Source organism: Hemitrygon akajei, chromosome 5, assembly GCF_048418815.1.
Source record: "Hemitrygon akajei chromosome 5, sHemAka1.3, whole genome shotgun sequence".
In the NCBI taxonomy this organism is placed as follows: Eukaryota; Metazoa; Chordata; class Chondrichthyes; order Myliobatiformes; family Dasyatidae; genus Hemitrygon; species Hemitrygon akajei.
The window spans coordinates 191,862,295-191,885,706 of NC_133128.1; the positions used below are offsets into that span (position 1 = coordinate 191,862,295).

At 39.9% G+C, this 23,412-nt stretch overlaps 1 protein-coding gene across 2 annotated transcripts in view; it reads right to left on the reverse strand.

Annotated features, from left to right (window-relative positions):
• The window catches only part of LOC140728601 (inactive dipeptidyl peptidase 10-like), a 1,645,453-nt gene that overhangs the window by 25,624 nt on the left and 1,596,417 nt on the right, over positions 1 to 23,412 (reverse strand). For both annotated transcript variants that reach the window (XM_073047583.1, XM_073047584.1), the window contains exons 15-18: positions 19,628 to 19,675; positions 16,375 to 16,496; positions 9,145 to 9,192; positions 7,266 to 7,364 (exon numbers count right to left, since the gene is read on the reverse strand). In XM_073047583.1, coding sequence (XP_072903684.1) covers positions 7,266 to 7,364; positions 9,145 to 9,192; positions 16,375 to 16,496; positions 19,628 to 19,675 — 317 coding nt within the window. The remainder of the gene's footprint in view (positions 1 to 7,265; positions 7,365 to 9,144; positions 9,193 to 16,374; positions 16,497 to 19,627; positions 19,676 to 23,412) is intronic.

The window sequence follows — 23,412 nt, forward strand, 5'->3', positions numbered from 1 at the left end:
GAAATACTGAAGATCTTTCATCTTTACATTCAAAGATTAGCTTCATTTCTCACATACACATTGGAACATTGAGTGAAATGCATTGTCTGCAACAACGACCAACACAATCTGAGGATGAGTTGGGGACAGCCCACAACTGTTGCCTTGGTAATGTCGAAGTAACTGTCGTCGCTGATAATAAAGTAAATAAAATATCTAAAATAACTGGGCCCAGAATGCACGCACTCTTACAACTCAAGCATTCTTGTCATTTTACTTGTGTACTGTCACCCACACTGTTCAGAAGTCTGAACAGAAAACTGCTATTTTTATGCAGATATTGAACATTGTAGATTATACATACAGTATTTGGATTTCTTACTTGCAAGATCAATCGCCATTCACAATGGAAGTGTTAAAGTCAATTGAAACTTCAATCAGACAGCCGATGCTATTTTGAACTTAGTAAAGACAATAGACCCTCAATTGTTGGGTATGTATCACATCCTTCTGTTACCTCACCTGCCTCCAGCACCTCCTATTGTGTAAAGAGACTCTATGTTTTAGGAAGACCTTTCTGGAAAAGTCTCACTACGGAGCCCTTACTCATGTGGCCTGAGTAGACACTGCCATGGTCAACTCAACCTATCTTGTCCTTTGTAAGCAGACACGTCTCCAACGGTCTCACGTCAAGGGCCTCCAACTCTACAACTGCCGCAGGCTAACCTTGCTTTAACCTTTGCCTTACTGAAACTTCCACACTAGAATAGTATGCCCATAATTTACTAATCCTAACCTGTATGTCTTTGGAATGTGGGAGAAAACCAGAACAGCTGGAGAAAATCCATGTGGTCACAGAATCCGTATAGACAGTGGTGGAATTGAACTTGAGTCACAGATCACTGGCACCGTAAATGGTTATGATCCTGGTAACCACCGGGCATATTTTATCAGCAGTGAGGAGGTGACTGAGGATCAGAACTGATGGCAGGGACTTATCAGTAAACCTGTAAAGTCAATCAATATATTTCACAGCATAAAATCCTGAATATTATCCTATTAACACAAATGATGTTTTTCAAAATAGTTATTTCCATAAAATACCAATTTTAGTCTGTTGGAAGAATTCTCACTTCCCCTTGGGCAGTGTCAATTTGGCAATTTGGAGGAGAGAAGCAGCTGTGATTTGAGATGTTTGTGATTATTAAACCCTACCTACAAACAATGTCTCTTTTCACTTGATCTACAGAGAAAGCACACTAAAATGTTTAAAGTATATAAACATCAATTTGATATTTCTATTGAAAAAAATACCACATGCAGCCCTATCTGAAGCCATGCAAAAAAAAAATGATATTGCAAGAACAACAAAAAGAATGTCCAAAGCATTGAAGCAAAACTAGTTGTCATGGCATTTAATGAAGGGAAGCATTTGTTTGCTCACCAAAACTAATCAGCATTTCTTAAAACTACTGGCAGAATATTCTGCAAATTTCTAACTAAATAATTACTTCAACTCTCAAAGTAAGGATTTATGATAGACATGAAACGTTCTCTTTGGTGCACTGTCTCCTACTTCTACTGAGAAAGTGTTCAAAATAAGTTTACTATCAAAGTACATATATGTCACCATATACAACCCTGAGATTCATTTTCCTGTGGGCAATCACAGTAAGTACAAGAACTATAATAGAATCAGTGGAAGACCACAGCCAACAGCATGGACAAACAACCAATGTGCACAAGACAACAAACTATGCAACTACAAAATAATAATAATGATAAATAAATAAGTGATAAATATTGAGAACGTCCTTCAAAGTGAGGCTGTGGGAACAGTTCAGTGATGAGGCAAGTGAAGCTGAATGAAATTATCCCCTTTGGTTTAAGAGCCTGATGGTTGAGGGGTAATATCTGTTCCTGAACATGGTGATGTGAGTCCTGAGACTCCTGTACCTTCTCCCAGGTGGCAGCAGTGAGAAGACAGCATGACCTGGGTGGTGGGCGTGTCTGATGATGTGAGGTTTTACTTCTGCACAATGAATTCTGAACTAATCTGCTATTTCCACGGGAAAGCGAATGTCTTGCCTGTAATTTTAAACTAAAATATGGAATCAAAATAAAGCTGAATTTAAAAAAATAATAGTTACGAAAGTCATAAAAGGGATGATTATACTGTCACTAATTTGCAAAGGGGTTCTCTGCATTAGATTCAAGAACCCATAAATTAAAGTGGGTTCTGATTCCAAAAAATATTTTTCTGAGAAAAGTCTTGTTCGGGATTTGGAAGAGAAAATGTTATGATTGTTTTCCAGGGTTAAAATTTCTAATACTAGGGGGCATGCATAGAAAGTGAGAGGGGGTAGGTGAGGGGTAAGTTTTTTTATTCAGAGTGGTGGATGCCTGGAATGCACTGCCTGGTATGGTGGTAGAGGCAAATACATTGGAGGCTTTTAAGAGCTGTCTCAATAGGCACATAGCTGTCATGAGGACGGAGGGATATGGACATGGTGTATTTGATTTGCTTTTTAGCTGGTTTGGCACAACATTGTGGGCTGAATGACCTGTTCCTGTGTTGTATGTTCAACGTTCTATGTCAGTCTGGAAACAACAATAGAAACGTATCTTCACATTTAATTATATCCAATTCAGTCTGAATGATTTCCAGTCAGATATCATTATACGTTTAAAGACATATCCAGTTAAACAACAGAACCCGTGAAGAATAAAACATCAAGTACAGTTCTCCAGTAAATCATGTACAGTGTAATAAAATGCAAAATGCCAATCAAAATCTGCTTCTGTTGACATGTGAGGGTGTCTGTGCTTCTGTTGACATGTGGGGGTGTCTGTGCTTCTGTTGACATGTGGGGGTGTCTGTGTTTCTGTTGACATGTGGGGGTGTCTATGTTTCTGTTGACATGTGGGGGTGTCTGTGTTTCTGTTGACATGTGGGGGTGTCTGTGCTTCTGTTGACATGTGGGGGTGTCTATGTTTCTGTTGATATGTGGGGGTGTCTGTGCTTCTGTTGACATGTGGGGGTGTCTATGTTTCTGTTGACATGTGGGGGGGTGTCTGTGCTTCTGTTGACATGTGGGGGTGTCTATGTTTCTGTTGATGATATGTGAGGGTGTCTGTGCTTCTGTTGACATGTGGGGGGTGTCTGTGCTTCTGTTGACATGTGGGGGTGTCTATGTTTCTGTTGATGATATGTGAGGGTGTCTGTGCTTCTGTTGACATGTGGGGGTGTCTGTGTTTCTGTTGACATGTGGGGGGTGTCTATGCTTCTGTTGATATGTGGGTGGTGTCTGTGCTTCTGTTGATATGTGGGGGTGTCTGTGTTTCTGTTGACATGTGGGGGTGTCTGTGCTTCTGTTGACATGTGAGGGTGTCTATGTTTCTGTTGATATGTGGGTGGTGTCTGTGCTTCTGTTGATATGTGGGAGGTGTCTGTGCTTCTGTTGACATGTGGGGGTGTCTATGTTTCTGTTGATATGTGGGTGGTGTCTGTGCTTCTGTTGATATGTGAGGGGGTGTCTATGTCTCTGTTGATGCTTGTACAAAGAAAGCATCCTTTGGGTGTCAATGTTTCTATGATTCATTCTATAGGGTCCTTGTTTCATGCAAGTCTGTGAAGGGTTCAAATTTCCAATTGTGTTCTATATGGTATAACTGTATATTCTCTGATATTAAATGAACCTTTTGTTATTCAAAAATTCAATTTCTTATACCAAATGTTACAAAGGAAATTACTATGGCAGATTTTGTTTAATTTTGTGTCATTTCTGAGTTTTGTTCATCGCTTTAAAAAGATAACTAACAATGTTATATGAATAAATGTTATAAGAGCAGAAAGATGAATTTCCAATATAAATGAAACAGGAAACAAAACATTTATCAATTGACATACTAGTATTCCAGAATTTTTCTTCTTGGAAGCTTAATAATATAGAGGAATGCTTTGCAAGAAATATTAGATGAGAAAAGGGAAGCTGGAATTGTTGTTTATGATGATAGATAAATTGTAACTTTAGCTTTGATCATTTGATCAATATGTTTTGTGTCGTATCACATCGATCATGGACTTAACCATGACCATGATTGCTCTTAGCAACCTTTCCTACAGAAGTGGTTTGCCATTGCTTTCTTCTGGACAGTGTCTTTACAAGATGGGTAACAACAGCCATTATCAATACTCTTCAGAGATTGTCTGCCTGGCATCAGTGGTCGCATAACCAGGACTTGTGATAAGCATCAGCAGCTTATCATCCACCACCACCTTCACCCATGGCTTCACGTGACCCTGATCTGGGGTGGGGGTGGGGGGAAGTGGGTTAAGCAGGTGCTACACTTTGTCCAAGGGTGACCTGCAGGCTAGCAGAGGGAAGGAGCATCTTAAACCTCCTTTGGTAGAGACATATCGCCACTCCACCCCACCCCACCCCTCATTTGATTTGATAGGTGTCCAAAGAACCATACTGTACCAAACCGATTAATAATTCCCTTGTATGACTAGAGTTCCATATAGTCAATTTGGAGGAAAATTATCCAAGAATATCTTGAAAACCATACATAGCTGAGGAATAAAACCTGTGAAGCATTTTAAATAGCTTTCATTAAAATAAATCAAAGTGAAAGCTGATTAGCTTTGGTTCTCTTTATCCTAGAATGCTGATTAAGCGATACATTTAGCTGCTGCTTTAGAAAACTGAAAATACATGTGAATAAAAACTTATTTTAATGTTATATATGAGATAAAACACATCTTGTGTAATTATGATCAACATTTAAAACAGTGCCTAGAGTAGACTATCCTCGTCTATGATGAAAATATTTGTGATTGATTGATATACAGCACAGGACAGTCCCTTCTGTCCCTTTGAGCCATGCCACCCAGCAACCCCCAATTTAACCCTTGCCTAATCACGGGACAATTTACAATGACCAATTCACCTACCAACCAGGAGATCTTTGGACTGTGTCATAAAATTCTTGACCAATTGAATCAGTGAACAAATTATCATTGATTCCAATGGCTTTGAAATTTAAAATTCAGCAAACAAATTCACTGAAATTGTTCAAGATATTTGATGTAAAAACAATGAAGAAATCAAAGCTTAAAAAATTCTACAGAATCAATGCATATATTCTTACAATCTCAAAGTTTGTTCTTACCTTCTGTTGACTGATTCAGGAAAAGGAAAATCTTACATTTAGTACTTCTAAAGTTAAAGCTTTCTTTCGGCTTTGTAAAGGTTACAGCAACGACTAAGACATACGTGTAATCACAAACTATCTAACATTATATTTAATGCAGGCTGGTTAGCGTATGTACCCCATCCCATCCGAACATACTTTAACTTCATTCTCAACGGGGAAAGATCTGATAACCACAATGATTGATCTCATTTCAAATCTAACAATTCTAATGGCCTTGCTGAATTTTGCTTTCAAACTGTATGTAAAATTAGGCTTTGAGTGCAGTCCACAGAGCGTACTTGAAGACTTATTCATCAAGGACAATGAGATTGATTCACCTACATGTATTAATTTTTGCTGAAGCACCAAATGATTATCTTTTTATTTGCTTTTTCTCTGAGATTTCTTTTGATATTTTGCAAAAAAGCTATTTATGTATTTTATTAAACTGTGTTGCGCCTTGGCCTCGGAGTAATGCTGTTTTATTTGGCTGTATTCATGCATGGTTAAATGTCAATTAAACTTGAATTGAGCTATTTTCAATTTAATTGAACATGGCTGCCCTTTCTGGACACGAACAGATTTTCTGCTCAGATAAAAGGACACATTTTGTTCTGAGTTATTTTATTAGACCCAGGAATTAATCTATTCCTAGATGTAATAATGCAAAAAAAATCTAAAGATTAGTTTCTGCCATTCCTGTAATTTCAAGATAGAATCATAGTAATTGAATTTCATCGCAATCTCCATTGGCCACGTGGAAATAGAAAGGATATAGTGAAAAGAAGTGAAGTGCTTTGAGAACAAGCAGTTTATTTTTTTTTATTTAGAGATGTGTGCAGTAAGAGTCCTTCAGCTCAGTGAGCCTGTACCACCCAATTACACCCATTGACCTACTAATCCATACGTTAGTAATGTGGAAGGAAATGCATTAGGGTTAGGTTAGGGTTTTGGCAGAATCTCAGATGGTGACAAGGACATGTAGAGGAATGAGATAGATCAGCTGGTTGAGTGGTGTCACTCCAACAACTTCACACTCAATATCAACAAGACTAAGGAATTAATTGTGGCCTTTAGCTGACGGAATGCACACCAGTCCTTAACGTGTGGAAAAGGTGAGTTGGTCCATGTTCCTGGGTATCAACATCTCTGAAAACCTTGTTATTGGGCCTAACATATTGATGCAGTCATGAAGGAGGTAGCTATATTTCATCAGGAGTTTGAGGAGATTTGAAATGTCACCAAAGACACTGGCATATTTCTACTGATTTACCATAGAGAGTATCCTAAGTGGTTGCATCACTGTATGGTACAGAGGGGCATAAAATGCTGCAGGAAGTTGTAAACTCAGCCAGCTCCATCATGGGCGCTAGCCTCCCCACCATTGAGGACACCTTCAAAAGGTGATGCCTCAAAAAGATGGCATCCATCACTAAGGGCTCCCATCACCCAGGACATGCCTTCTTTTCATTGTTACCATCAAGAATCAAGCACAGAAGCCTGAAGACACATTCTCAATGTTTCAGGAACAGCTTCTTCCCATCCACCATCAGATTTTTAAATGGACAATGAACCCATGAACTTCAGCAAAGAAAGACAAACCCAGGCATCATCAGGCATCCCTGAATTCTCTCTGCATCTCAGATTCCTGGATTTTCTCCCCGTTTAGAAAATAGTCCGCACATTTATTTCTACTACCAAAGTGGATGACTATGCATTCTCCAACTTTGTATTTCATTTGCAACTTTCTTCTAATCTGTCTAAGTCCTTCTTCATGCTGCCTATTTCCTCAACGCTATCTGCCCCTCCACCAATCTTCATGTCATCTGCAAACTTGGCAACAAAGCCATCTATTCCATCATCTAAATCATTTATATACAGTATAAAAAGAAGTGGTCCCAACACCGGCTCCATAGTATTAATCTATGCTGGGGCAATTTTCTGTTTACAGGGAGTATTGTGTGTTTTCTTTTAACTTCGGTTGAACACTTTCCATCACCCAGCAGTCACAAGTGATCAAAGCTATGTATATTGCATGACTCACTGGTGCACAGTTAAAAGAGCTATAAATGAAGATAGTTACAAACCATAATCATGAATACGAACAGTCCTGTACTCTGGCTTGTGGATCCTTTTCCCTCTGATATATTCGTGTAGAGCAGTATTATTCTCCAATATGTAGGAGCCTAAATAATTAAAAAGAAATGAATGATTTTATTTATGTGTCATCAAAAAACATAACAGTTCCTGCATTAATCCACAAGGTTATTTAATATTCTGACACATTTACAAAGTGTGCTGATTTTATTTTACCAGTAAAGTTCCTTTAAGGTTTTCAGATGGTTGATCCACCAAACAAACAATAAAAATGTTACTTTTAGAAGTGACAATAGTAGTAGAATGTTAATGACACTAAATAAAGTGTCAAATGATCAGAGGAATAGAGGTATCATTGCACAACAGATCTAATGGTGGGTGCTTACGACAATATAAACAAGGTTGAAAGAGTACAGCGAAAATTTACAAGGATGTTGCTGAGTCTGGAGGAACTGAATTATAAAAAAAATTGACTAGTTTAGGATCTTATTCCTTAGAACGTAGAAGATTGAGAGGAAACTTGAAACAGCTATACAAAATTATGAAGGGTATAGATAGGATAAAGGGAAGCAGGTTTTTTCCACTGAGGTTGGGTTGGACTACAACTAGAAATCGTGGGTTAAGGGTGAAAGGTGAAAAGTTTAAGGGGAACATGAAGGGAAACTTCTTCACTCAGGGGGTCGTGAAAGTGTGGAATGAGCTATCAGAGCAAGTGGTGCATGTGAGCTTGATTTCAATGTCTAAGAAAATTTTGGATAGGTACATGGATGGTAGGGGTATGGAGGGCTATGTGTTCAGTGTAGGTTGATGGGAGTAGGCAGCTGAAGTGGATCGGCACAGATTAGATAGGCCAAAGCACCTGTACTTTCCTATGACTATATGACTCCAATATTGGTGCTGTTGTTACATATTTGCTTATTGAGATAGAGCGCAAACAGGCCACTTCTGCCCTTTGAGCCAGCTACCCAACAATCCTTCAAATTAATCCTAGCCTAATCATGGGACATTTACAATGACCAATTAACCTACCAAGTGGTACGTCTTTGGACTGTGGGAGGAAACCAAAGCACCTGGAAGAAAGCCACTCTGTAGAGACAGTGAGGGGAAGTGAGCCTGGGTCGCTGGTACTGTAGAGCGTTGTGCTGATCGTTACGCTACCGTGCATGATTCCTCAATATTGTTTATGTATCAAACTATAATGACACTAAAGGAAATATGGGATTAACTGAACCAAGATTGACTGAGATTGAGATAGTAAATTCAGAAAGAATTGAATGCTTTAAGTTACTACTCCAAATGGACAATTAAGTGAAAATGTACTTTGTGAAAGGCAACTGAAGACCAGAGTCATTTACCATTAAATAAACATTTTCACTTGATTACTTCCTTACTCCCCTCATGGCCACTTTTGTTCATGTGAATGAATTCATTTCTGAGAGCTTAGCGATAAAAAGTATTATGTCCTTTGCTACAATCACAATTTTCAGAGGGGAAAGCTTCAATTAAAAGACTTCTTTTCTAATCATTTGCACAGATAGATCAGTGGCATTGGGGCAAATCTAATCAGAATGCAACATCTTGGTGACTTTATTTAAGGGTGGCGCTCTCTCAGAATGAGATGAATTGACGGAGAGGGTGGTTTGAAACTTTCATAATGCAGTGAAATTTCTTAATGGCACATCACATTTAACCAGAAAAGTAAACACTTTGGCTCTCCATTTTAGAAAATGAAATGGCTTTTACTTGCTGTTTTGGGATCCGGTGAGCTTATTTTTTTCAGAAATACTTTTTTGACATTTATGGCTGAACCCAAGCCATATTCACAACAGGAAACTGAAGTGCGCTTATATAAATGTATTTTATACTTACTGTTTGGATTGATTGTGCTGTGTACAGAGACCATTGGTACATTAGGACCTGAAAATATACAGTATACAAAAATAATTTAATATCTTGCCATTTGTAAATACTTTATCAATATTGTGCTGGATTATCTGTATTATCTGGATTTGACAGAATCACTTACATATTTGCAATTTAAATATTTTTCATTGCACAGTACTGTAGTAATTTTATGTATTACACTGTACTGCAGCAACAACAAAAAATTCATGCCATAGAATTGTTGCTGGGGGGTGGGAACTGAACTGAAGAGACTGGGGTAGAACAGGTTGGCTCACAAATAGAGAAAGCTTGTAGACAGTGCGAGAGGGAGGAGAGGCAGGTGATAGAGAAGGGACGCACTCAGACCGAAGGTTTGAGATATGTCTATTTTAACGCAAGGAGTATTGTGAACAAAGCAGATGAGCTTAGAGCGTGGATAAGTACTTTGAGTTATGATGTGGTGGCCATTACAGAGACTTGGATGGCTCAGGGAGAGGAATGATTACTTCAAGTGCCGGGTTTTAGCTGTTTCAGAAAGGACAGGGAGGGAGGCAAAAGAGTGGGGGTGTGGCACTGTTGATTAGAGATAGTGTCATGGCTGCAGAACAGAAGGTTTTTTGACACAATATGTAAATAAGCCTACAAGAGGAGAGGCTGTACTTGATTTGGTATTGGGAAATGAACCTGGTCAGGTGTCAGATCTCTCAGAGGGAGAGCAGTTTTGGAGATAGTGATCATAATTCTATCGCCTTTACAATATGCATTGGAGAGAGATAGGAACAGACAAGTTAGAAAAGCGTTTAATTAGAGTAAGGAGAATTATGAGGCTATCAGGTAGGAAATTGGAAGCTTAAATTGGAAACAGATGTTCTCAGGGAAAAGTATGGAAGAAATGTGGCAAATGTTCAGGGGATATTTGTGTGGAGTTCTGCATAGGTACATTCCAATGAGACAGGGAAGTTATGGTAGGGTGCAGGAACCGTGGTGTACAAAGGCTGTAATAAATCTAGTCAAGAAGAAAAGAAAAGCATAGGAAAGGTTCAGAGAGCTAGGTAATGATAGAGATCTAGAAGATTATAAGGCTAACAGGAAGGAGTTAAGAAGGAAATTAGGAGAGCCAGAAGGGACCATGAGAAGGCCTTGGCAGGCAGAATTAAGGAAAACCCCAAGGCATTCTTCAAGTACGTGAAGAGCAAAAGGATAAGATGTGAAAGAATAGGACCTATCAAGCATGACAGTGGGAAAGTGTGCACGGAACCAGAGGAAATAGCAGAGGCACTTAATGAATACATTACTTCAGTATTCACTATGGAAAAGGATCTTGGTGACTGGAGTGATGATTTGCAGCGGACTGAAAAGCTTGAGCATGTAGATATTAAGAAAGAGGATGTGCTGGAGCTTTTGGAAAGCATCAAGTTGGATAAGTCACTGGGACAGGATGAGACGTACCCCAGGCTACTGTGGAAGGCAAAGGAGGAGATAGCTGAGCCTCTGGCGATGATCTTTGCATCATCAATGGGGATGGGAGAGGTTCTGGAGGATTGGAGCATTGCGGATGTTGTTCCCTTATTCAAGAAAGGGAGTAGAGATAGCCCAGGAAATTATAGACCGGTGAGTCTTACTTCAGTGGTTGGTATTTTGATAGAGAAGATCCTGAGAGGCAGTAAACACAAAGTATACCACCGATGCTGTGGTCAAATCAACACATACAAACAAGCTGGATGAACTCAGCAGGTCGGGCAGCATCCGTTGAAATGAAGGGTCCTGACGAAGGGTCTCAGCCCGAAACGTTGACTGCTCATTTCCATGGATGCTGCCCGAACTGCTGAGTTCATCCAGTTTTTTTGTATGTTTTGATCCTGAGAGGCAGGATTTATGAACATTTAGAGAGTCAAAGTATGATTAGGAATAGTCAGCATGGCTTTGTCAAAGGCAGGTCGTGCCTTATGAGCCCGATTAAATTTTTTGAGAATGTGACTGAAAATGCTGATGAAGGTAGAGCAGTAGATGAAGTGTATATGGATTTCAGCAAGGCATTTGATAAGGTACCACATGCAAGGCTTATTGAGAAAGTAAGGAGGCACAGGATCCAAGGGGACATTGCTTTGTGGATCCAGAACTGGCTTGCCCAAAGAAGGCAAAGAGTGGTTGTAGATGGGTCATATTCTGCATGGAGGTCAGTGACCAGTGGTGTGCTTCAGGGATCTGTTCTGGGACCCCTGCTCTTTGTGATTTTTAAAAATGACCTGGATGAGGAAGTGGAGGAATGGGTTAGTAAGTTTGCTGATGACACGAAGTTTGGATGTGTTGTGGATAGCGTGGAAAACTATCAGAGGTTACAACGGGACATTGATAGGATGCAAAACAGGGCTGAGAAGTGGTAGATGGAGTTCAACCCAGATAAATGTGAGATGGTTCATTTTGTTAGGTCAAATATGATGGCAGAATATGGTATTAATGGTAAGACTCTTGACAATGTGGAAGATCAGAGGATCTTGGGGACTGAGTCCATAGAACACTCAAAACTGCTACGCAGGTTGACTCTGTAGTTAAGAAGCCCTACGATGCATTAGCCTTCATCAATCTTGGGATTGAGTTTAAGAGCCGAGAGGTAACGTTGCAGCTATATAGGACCCTGGTCAGACCCCACTTGGAGTACTGTGCTCAATTCTCCTTGCCTCACTATAGGAAGGATGTGGAGACTATAGAAAGGGTGCAGAGGAGATTTACAAGGATATTGCCTGGATTGGGGAGCATGCCTTATGAGAATAGGTTGAGTGAACTTGGCCTTTTCTCCTTGGAATGACGGAGGATGAGAGGTGACTTGATAGAGGTGTACAAGATAATGAGAGGCATTGATCGTGTGGATAGTCAGAGGCTTTTCCCCAGGGCTGAAATAGATAGCACGAGAGGGCATAGTTCTAAGGTGCTGGGGAGTAGGTACAGAGGAGATGTCAGGGGTAAATTTTTTACTCAGAGAGTGGTGACTGTGTGGAATGGGCTGCCGGAGGCGGCAGTAGAGGTGGAAACAATAGGGTCTTTTAAGAGACTCCTGGATGGCTACATGGAGCTTAGAAAAATAGAGGGCTATGGGTAAAGCCTAGGTAGTTCTAAGGTAGGGACATGTTCAGCACAGCTTTGTGGGCCGAAGGGCCTGTATTGTGCTATATGTTTTCCATGTTTCTATATTTCTATAATACGACCATAAGACCATAATGTATAGGAGTAGAATTAGGCCATTTACTCCATCGAGTCTGCTCAGCAGTTTCATCGTGGCTGATCCAATTTTCCTCTCAGCCCCAGTCTCCTGCCTTCTTCCCATATCCCTTCGTGCCCTGATCAGTCAAGAATCTATCAACCTCTGTCTTAAATATACATAAATACATTCAGCTGCTTGTAGTAAAGAATTCCACAGATTCATCACCTTCTGGCTAAAATAATTCTTCCTCATCTCTGTTCTAAAAGGACACCCCTCTATTCTAAGGCTGTGTCCTCTAGTCTGAGACTGTCCCACCATAGGCTTCTGTGAGGTCACCCTTCATTCGGAATTCTAGTCAATACAGGCCGAGAGCCATCAGATGCTCTTCATATGGCAAGTCATTCAATCCCGGAAAAAGACGGATGCTTGGCCTCACAATCTACCTCACTATGATCTTGCACTTTATCATTTACTTGCACTGCACTTTTTGGTAACTTCTACCCATAATTTTGCATTGTTATTGTTTGACCTTATTTGAGCTCAATACAATGTGTAATGACTTGATCTGTATAAACAGTATGCAAGACAAGCTTTTCACTGTATTTCAGTACATGTGACAATAATAAACCAATACCAGTAATATAACTTGGCATGTTGTTGTTTCAAATCAGAAAAGCAATGTAACAGTTATGCAGAAAATTAGAGCTAGGACTTTTTACTGTTGTGCTCCCAGAGGCAAGATATCTCCAACTTGAAGCAGAATTTGATGATAGTAATTTTTATGGGTCGATTGATGTGACTAGTAGATTGGATAGAGTTGTGCTACATACAATAATTTATATCTTTCAATTTAGTTTGGTCTATTTTGAGCTTATAGTGTCCCCTCTGCACAGATTGGATATCTACTTAAAGCAACAAACCCTTTAGACCTCCACGTGACGCTAAGTTTCTGATTGCCTGTCACTTCATTTCTCCTTCCCAATTCTACTCTGATCATTGGCAAACATCTCTCTCTCTCTCTCTCCCCCTCCCTCTCTCTGACTCTGTCTCTTTTTTTTTCAAGCTTATAGTGGGTAGATGTCTTTTCTGGAGAAGATAGGGGTAGGTGTGAGAGGAGGGTAGATTTTTTTTGGAGGAGATGGGGTAGGTGTGTGGGGAGGGTAGATGCTTTTTCTGGAGGAGATGGTGGTAGGTGTGTGGGGAGGAGAGATGCTTCTGCTGGAGGAGATGGGGTAGGTGTGTGGGGAGGGTAGATGTTTTTTCCAGAGGAGATGGGGTAGGTGTAAATGGGGGTGGTAAATCTACAGAAATCAGTGCCACGGATGGCTGTGGAGGCCAGATCACTGAGTATATTTAAAGTAGTGGTTGACAGGTTCCCGATTAGTCAGAGCATCAAGATTACAGGAGAAGAGAGGTGAATGGAATTGAGGAGGTAAAGTAAATCAGCAATGATGGAATGGCAGAACAGACCCAATGGGCTGAGTGGACTGACTCTACTTTTACATTTTATAGCTTTGTTGTCTCATTGAATGTAACCCTTTTATAAAGTATTTACCACACATTCTACAAGTATTACTTTGATGGAGAGTGAAACCTAAAATCTCTTAAAGATACAAAGAACATTGATAGATAGATAGATAGATACTTTATTCATCCCCATGGGGAAATACAACTTTTTTTTCCAATGTCCCATACACTTGTTGTAGCAAAACTAATTACATACAATACTTAACTCAGTAAAAAATATGATATGCATCTAAATCACTATCTCAAAAAGCATTAATAATAGCTTTTAAAAAGTTCTTAAGTCCTGGCGGTAGAATTGTAAAGCCTAATGGCATTGGGGAGTATTGACCTCTTCATCCTGTCTGAGGAGCATTGCATCGATTGCAATGATTGCAATGAGATATGAATTAATCATGAATTCTTGCATACGCTTAATTACTTCCTCATAGGACTAGATGTCTCAATCCCTTTGATAAGCAGATCATAACTCGGTCATAGCATAGAGAACCAAAGCATAGCATGAACCAAATGGCCTAATTTATTACACAGAAGCAAAACACAGTATCGTCAATGCCAGAAATCTGAAACAATACCTAAAAATACAGAAAAAAGTTCTGCAAGGAGATAGACCCTTTTTAGACAGAGAAATAGTTAACTTTTGAAGTTGATGACAATTGAAAACAATTACAAAATTATAAATAATCTGGGAAGACTAAACTTAAAGCACTAATGTCTCTGCCTTGGGAGACATCTGCAATATTCAGTGTGATGATGCACTTCAAATTGAAGCATTTCCACTTGCATCGATTGTTACATTGGTCGTTGTGTTAAATTATGTAAACTAAACCATCAGCCTTATTGGACTAATGGATCGTTAGTCAGAGAGCAGCAGTGAAGTATATAGAAATTAATTTCCCAAGCAGAAGTTCCTGCATTGCTGTTATAGATGTAAATTAATATCATCCTTTTATAAATATCTGCACACATATCTTGTAAGTTTTATGTTTCCTTGAACAGTATTTCAGTTGAACATTGATGTATAAAATCCCAAGAGCAGCAATCATTTCAAAACAAACCAAAAGTTGATGAAAGGCTAAGTGAGGATTGCACTATATGACACACTTCCAACTAACCAAGTTCCACATCAAAAATCTACATTTAATCCTTTATTACAGATCAACAATAAAGTTACTCAACTATTCTGTAATTCATGTGAAACAAAAGCAAGTGAGATGAGTGTAATCTGCAGTATCTCTTGTATTTATTTATTCATTTCCATAGATGCTGTCTGACCTGCTGAGTTCCTCCAGCATTTTGTGTGTGTTGCTCTGGATTTCCAGTATCTGCAAAATCTCTTGTGTTTATAAAATCCTTCCCCTTAAAAGAGAATTGCTATCATTCCTGATCCATCATTAAGAAATAATCTTAACCACACAAGCAAAAGAAATGGTCCTGCTAAAAGATTAGGAACTTGAAATATTAACTTTGCTTTAAATGGGCATTCCTTTGTATATTACTCATTCACAATCCAAAAGGATTAAAAGTAGCTGAACCCTACCAAGGGGACTTAAAAAGTTATAGTTGAAAGGTTAGTTTTATTTGTCACATGTACATCGAAACATATAGTCAAATGCATTTTTTGTTTATCGTCAACAACTGTTCTAGTGGGCGGATCACAAGTGGCAGCTTCCAGGAGTCTGGCCTTGTATTTGCTGGAGTTTAGAAAAATGAGAGGGGATCTCATTGAAACCTATTGTATATTGAAAGGTCTGGCTAGAATGGATATGCAGAGAATGTATCTTATTGTGGGGGAGTCTGGGACTAGAAAAGAAGGACGTCCTTTAGAACAGAGGTGAGGACTAATTTCTTTAGCCAGGTTTCACTGAATTCATTATGACAGATGGATGTGGAGGCCAGGTCGTTGGGTGTATTTAAAGCAGAGGTTGATAGGCTCTTGATGAGCAAGGGCAACAAAGGCAGGAGAATGGGGTTGAGGGCGATAATAAATCAGTCATGATGGAATGATAGAGCAGATTTGATGGGTCAAATGCCCTAATTATGCTCTTGCGTCCTATGATCACACTTCCAGTGCCAACATAGCATGCCGACAATTTACTAACCTGTACATCTTTGGAATGTGGTTGCAAACCAGAGCACTTGGAGGAAACCCATGTGCTCACTGGGAGAACACATAAATTCTTTACGGACTGCGGTGGGAATTGAACCCCGCTGTGAAGTGACTGCATTAGCCTCTACACTGCCATGCCACCTGTGCTAACTGGATATGAAGTCACTCACAACTTGAATGGTAAGCTGGCAACCAATACAATGGTTGTATAGACTAATGGAGTCCCTATCGTTAAATCAATGCACACCCACAACAGGCAAGAAAGTTTCTCTCGAATAAACCACAAACAGCATTTTCCTTGATTGCAACAGCTGAATCAGGATGTCTTAAATATGGAAAGAATAGTAATCTTATTGTACTTCTCAACAAACTCCGAGCCTACCTTCACAGTGCAGAATGAAGTGTTCATTATTGGGGCTGAAATGGGCGCTGAAGTAGGTGCAGTTCTCTCTCTGGAAATTACAGGAAAGACACTGGCGGTGAAATGATCCTGCAGTGTGAACACTGTTTAACAGAACAATAAAGAAGCAAGTTTAGAACAGAAACTATGAACTTATTTTGTACTGATGATCTGTGACTGAAAAACTGATGCAAGTTGAATTTGATATTGAACCAGGTATTACCCCAACAAGGTGGCAGGCTGGAGATAGAATATGTCTCTACCAAAGGAGGTGTAAGGCACACCTTCCCTCTGCTAGCCTGCAGGGCACCCTTGTGCAAGGTGTAGCACCTGCTTAGCCCCTCAACCAGGGTCACATGAAGCCATGGGGCAGGTGGTGGATGGTCGTATGAGCAGCTGGTGCAGATCACAAGTTCTGGTTATGTGACCACGGACACCAGGGACACAGTCTTTGAAGAGGATCGATAATGGCTGGAGTCACCTGTTTTGTAAAGACACTGCCCAGAAGAGGGCAATGGCAAACCACTTCTGTAGAAATATTTGACAAGAACATTCATGGAAATGGAAAGATCATGATTGCCCATAGTGTATGAACAATTACCCCAATGAACATAATGCTGAGAATTTGAAATAGCAACTCGTGCCTGGAACATGGGAAACTTGGGTACAGAGATAAAGTTGCAATTGAATTTTCAGTTTGATCAAGTACTTTTGGAACCAAAGGACGTTACAGATAATCAAAAGTCCAAATGAACAGGAGAGGTCAATAAAAAGAAGGGCTCACGTTTAGATGCTGGTTAGGCATAGTTTGAGATAACAGTTTATTGAAAGAAATACTTGCAATTGTTCAACACCTGTTGTAACCTCTAGGTATCCAAAGCAGGCTGTGAAGTTTTATGTAGTGTTCCCACTGTTGTAATGCAAGATACACAACAACTATTCTCAACATAGTAAATTTGCACAAGAAACAACAGGATTATAATGGAACAATTAGTTTAGGTAAAATTGATCGAGATTAAATATTGTTCTCATATTCACTCGGTCTGCTTCGAAGTATTACCAAGGGACTATTTATATCCAACTCAATTTTACATCTTAAAAAAATGGTGATATAGAATAGTACAGCACAGGAACAGGCCATTTATTCCACAATTTTGTGCTGAACCAACTAAAATGCAAATCAAAAACACCCAAGCACTAATCCCTCCTACCTGCACCATGTCCATATCCCACCATTTTCCTTACATCCATGTGCCTATCTAAACTTCTCTTAAAAACCTCTGATGTGTTTGCCCCTACCACCATGCCAGGCAGCACATTCCAGGCATCCACAACTCTCTGAGTAAAACATTTTCTTGACAACACATGCCCCCTAAATCAGGAAGCATCCTGGTAAACCTCTCCTGCACCCTCTCCAAAGCTTCAACATCCTTCCTATAGTGCAGCAACCAACACTATCTCTGACAGTGTAGTACTTAGCACTAAGCTAATGAAACTAGAAAAGCTTGAGATTCCAACTTCCAGAGAGAGTGCCATTAACTCCATCAGAATACTGGAGAAAGGGAGATGTTGGAAATAATTCAGAAAATGCGTCTCTCAGATGGTTGGTGATTGGGTTGAGAGGTTCTCAGCATCTCCATGTGAAGAGACATCGTCAGCGGGAGAATTACTGAGATACGGAACTCCACTGATGTGGAAGGGTGAAAAAGCAGATTATGGCCCATGAACAGACCATGAGTTTGCTGTGTACTGATTCATTTCTGCCAGCTCATTTCTTTCTAATGAATACTTGGTGTCTAACATTTCCATATTTGCATCCTTTCTCCTAATTTTAAGCTGTTTTTTTATCAAGGACCTTTGCAGTTATAATCTGTAGAATACTGCACAGACAGAGGGAAGCGGAATATGCATTTTAACTTTTAAGTTACAGCACAAAATTGATCTGAATTTAAAATCAGACATCTCAACTATTGTTGTGAGAGGCGGAAGTCCATTTAATTCTGATAACACACACAAAATGCTAGTGGAACGCAGCAGGTCAGGCAGCATCTATAGGGAGAAGCGCTGTGGATGTTTCAGGCCGAAACCCTTCATCAGGGCATTTAATTCTGATGTAGTTTTCATAGCTTTTGAATAGCTTCACCACTGACTGTTTGCTCTCATCTTGGATTCAGAGAGTCAGTTTTTCATTTTATTGGATGTGAGCAATGTAAGAGATTTGACTGGATGCCTTGTGTACTGTACATGAAGTATTCATTCACAATGCCAACTCCGTTTTCCTACATTGGATTTAAAATTGAATTGGAACTCAAAACTGAGACTTAATAGTGTTCTACAAGGTGTGATATTTTATTCAAAATACAAAATTAATTATTTTGCTTTAGATTGAAAGGAAGAAAGAGTGCAGAGAACATTTACAAGGGTATTCCCAGGACTAGAGCACCTGAGTTATAAGGAAAGATGGAATAAGTTAGGAGTTTATTCCTTGGAATGTAGAAGATTCAGGGGTGATTTGATAGAGGGATACAAAATTATGAGGGGTATAGATATAGTACCTTCTTCACTCAGAGGGCTGTGAGAGTGTGGAACAAGCTGCCAACATAAGTGGTACATGCGAGTTTGATTTCAATGTTTAAGAGAAGCTTATATGGATGACAAGGGTATGGAGGAATATGGACCCCATGCAGGTCCATGGGAGTAGACAGTTTAAATAGTTTGGTAGGGACTAATTGAGCCTGTATTGTGCTTGTGCTGTACTTTTTAATGATTACACACTGTTCTCTATTGTTAATTTAACATAACCTTTCTCTAGGAAATTTTACCTCCTCCCCAATTAACCATTCCTTTAGTTGTTTTATTTATTGTAAATTGCAGTTTCAGACACACATGCATAACATTAGATATCAGTATCATTTAACTTGTATTTGTACATTTGAGAAATGGCACTGATTTGTTTGTGCATCTACTTTGACCTGCACATGGACATTAAATAAAATGAAATTAGCTAACTCTGTAAAAAAAAAATCAACGAGGCAAGTTAAATGAAGACCCTTGCACCAAGTTTAAAACTGGTGCCCAGAGAGAGATGATATTTCATTAGCAAAGTCATTAGCTCAAAGGTTTTTGCCTTCTTGTTTTTAAAATGACTATACCTTGTACTTGTTTAATTGTCATACCATATTGGAAACAATTTTTTTTTATTTAAACAGGTATGATATGACTGGATTCTGCTCACCTGTACAACTGTCTTGATCTTGGGGAATCTTCTGTACTCAGAAAGTATCTAGTGGATGAGATTAGAGAGGCAAATCATTAGATGACAAAAATGTATTAAAATGTTTTTGTTTAAACAAACAGATTTGCTTAATATAATAATTTTTCTTGACAAAACTATGCTTAGAATCATCTTTATTTGGTTAAATTTATTATGGAGACTATGCTTTGCTAGGTGACATATTTCACATATTGTGAAGGGGATGGGGAAAGAACTCACATCCTTGCATTGATGCAATAGCTCTCTGATTATCCAAAGTACACCAATAGATTACTAGTGAAATAGTCACTCACGCTATGTATGAAAATATGGATAGTAATTTTCTGGCTACATTAGCATTTTGAGATAAAATAGTCATAGAACACTAAAGTATGGAAACAGGAACTTTGGCCTACTAGTCCATGCTGATCCATTAATCTGCCTAGTCCCATTGACCTGCACACAGACCATAGCCTTCCATACCCCTCTCAACCACATACCTGTCTAAATTACTCTTAAATGTTCAACTCAATCCTGCATCCACAACTTTTGCTGGCTGCTTGTTCAACACACTCAGGACCATCTGAGTGAAGAAGTTGGCCCTTGTTTCCCTTAAACATTTCACCTTTCACCCTTAACCCATGACCTCTAGTCCTAGTCTTACCCAACCTCAGTGGTAAAAAGCCTGAGTGCATTTACCCTATCTATAGCCCTCAGAATTTTGTATACCTCTATCAAATCTCCCCTCAAACTTCTACATTCTAGGGAATAAAGTCCTAACCTTTCCCTATAACTCAGGTCCTCAAGACCTGGCAACATCTTTGTAAATTTTCTCTGTACTTTTTCAGTCTTATTTCCATGTTTCCTGTGGATAGATTACCAAAACCGAACACAATACTCCAAATTAGGCCTCACCAATATCTTTTACAACTTCAAGATAACATCCCATATTCTGTACTCAATACATTGATTTATGAAGGCCAAGGCATTAAAAGCTTTCTTTTCACATACTGGCCTCCTTCAAGGTATATATTATTATTGAAAGTACTTGCTGTCCTCCAATGATCTGACATCCCAGAAAACACTTAAAGAATTTGCATCAGAGTTCCTTGCTCTCTGTCACAGCCTGAGATACACACAAACAAGCTTTTCCGCATCTAAGCCTACCAAATCATGCCACTCCTCCTCATTTTCAATGCTTATTTGTTCTACAATTCCAACATTGCTCCCCATAAACTTTCCAACAACAACGTTCATCTCCATAATGATATGGATATACACTGAAGACCCATGCCCTTAATGGTCTTTAGCTCCATATGCAGATTGTCAATTTGGTCCCTAATGGGAGTCCCACCTTTTCCTCATTACCCTTTCGCTGTATTGTATGGAATAACTGACCACAGAAGTTTGAGGAGACCAAGTTGTTGAATACATTTAAGTGGACAGATAGATATCTAGATATAAATGGTATTAAGGTGTATAAGGTCAGAGTAGGATTATGGTGTTGAGGTAGGTAATTAACCATAATTGTATTGAACATCAGAGCTGGCTTAAAGGGTTAAATGGCCCACTACTGTTTTTGGCATTAGTATTGGTTTATTATTGTCAAATGTATCAAGATACAGTGAAAAGCTTGTCTTCCATAGAGTTCATACAGATCAAATCATTAGACAGATGAAGCCTTCATCAGTCAGGGTTGAATATGGATTTTGTGTCCTAGCTATCTAGATATGCAAGCCAAAGCAGCACGATAGATATACAAGCCAGAGCAATACGATACAGAGAGCAAGTTGTTCCCCATGTAGCAAGTTCCCCCTCTCCATGCATTTGATGAGCCCAAAGCAACAGCAGATACTGGTACAGTCTGGCACCGGCAGCGTCACAGGAGTTGCCAGTCAATGTTGAACTCAACATAGGAGTGCCTTCGGGACTCCAGCCCTGGATTTTTTCTCACTACATTGAAGGTCATTTTCTTAACATGCCTAATCAGTGAAATCTAGGGGTTTACTCCTGATGCTTTCTGCATGAGTGGGTATAGCCACAAGGCAGTGGAGATTTGAGATCAGAGTTTTTCTTTTCCTAGATGAGCTGCCAACCATGGCTGATGAGCCCCATCTGCCCAAAGCAAATGGTTTGAAGGTGCCAGTAACCCGCCTTTGCCTCTTCTCTTGTCAGTAGAAACGGTTCTGCCGGGCTTAGTAGCTAAAGGCTAGGAGCTGGACTTGATTGTCAGTGGCTATTTAAGGAGCACCCTATTGGGAGCATTTAATAGGTAGTGGGAACTTATTCCCACTACCTTCCCTGGCTGTTGAGGTGGAACAATGTGACAATGCAGAATAAACTGTAAAAGCTACTGAAAAAGTGCAGTGCAGGTAAACGATGAAGTTCAAGATCACAATGAGGTAGATTTTGAGGCCAAGAGTCTATATTTTCATACAAGAGCTCTGTTGAAGAATCTGAACACAGTATGGTAGAAGCTCTCATTGAGCCTGGCTGAGGCAGCAAGAAGTATCGACAGAGCCCTTAGAGGGAAGGCTGGATTCCGTGATGTGCTGAGCTGCGTCCACAACTCTCTGCAGCTTCTTGCATTCATGTGGAGAATGCACTTTCTATAGTGCATCAATAAAAACTGGTAAGAGTCAACAGTAGCTGTCAAAATTCTTCGGCCTCCTGAGGAAGTGGAGGTGTTCATGAGATTTCTTAGCTGTGTCATCCGTGTAGTTGGACCAGGACAGGCTTTTGGTGAGGCTCACACCTTGGAACTTCAAGCGCACAACCCTCAAACTTCAAAGAGTATGTTCACTTCCCACCCTCTTCCTGAGATCAATGACTAGCATTTTTGTTTTGTTGACATAAGACCATAAGATATACGAGCAGAAGTAGGCCATTTGGCCCATCAAGTCTGCTCCACCATTCAATCATGGGCTGATCCAATTCTTCCAGTCATCCCCACTCCCCTGCTTTCACTCCATACCCTTTGATGCCCTGGCTGAGCAAGAACCTCTCTATCTCTGCCTTAAATACACCCAATACTTGGCAACAGCCACTTGTGGCAACAAATTCCACAGATTTACGACTTTCTGACTAAAGTAATTTTTCCACATTGCTGTTCTAAATGGACGCTCTTCAATCCTGAAGTCGTGCCCTCCTGTCCTTGACTCCCCTACCATGGGAAATAACTTTGCCGTATCTATTCAGTTCAGGCCACTTAACAATTGGAATGTTTCTGAGGGATCCCCCTCATTCTCCTGAACTACAGGAAATCTTCAGCATTCCTGAGTCTGACATAAAGGGTAAAGGTAACTGGTAATAGACAGCACCTTTTACCCCCAGAGTGAATACAGCTCAAACAATAGGATACAATTTTACGGTGATTGGAGGAAAATGGTTCCTTAAGGTTGTTGTAGCTAGGGGAGGTAATGGGAATAAGCTTCCAAAGGTGAGCATCTCAAATAGCCTCACTCTACCAAGTCCAGCTCCTGGCCTTCACATGTAGCTTAGCCACTAAGCCTGGCGGAACCATTTCTACTGACAGGAGAAGGGACAAAGGCGGGTTACTGGCACCTTAAAACCAGTTGCTTTGGGCAGATGGGCTTGTCAGCCATGGCTGGCAGCTTATCCAGGGGAAGGAGAACTCTGACCTCACATCTCTGCTGCCTTGCTGCTGTACCTACTCATGGGGAAGGCTTCAGGAATAAACCCTTGGGAAAAATCCAAAGCTGGAGACCCTAAGGCAGTCCTATGTTGAGTTCAACACTGACTGGCAA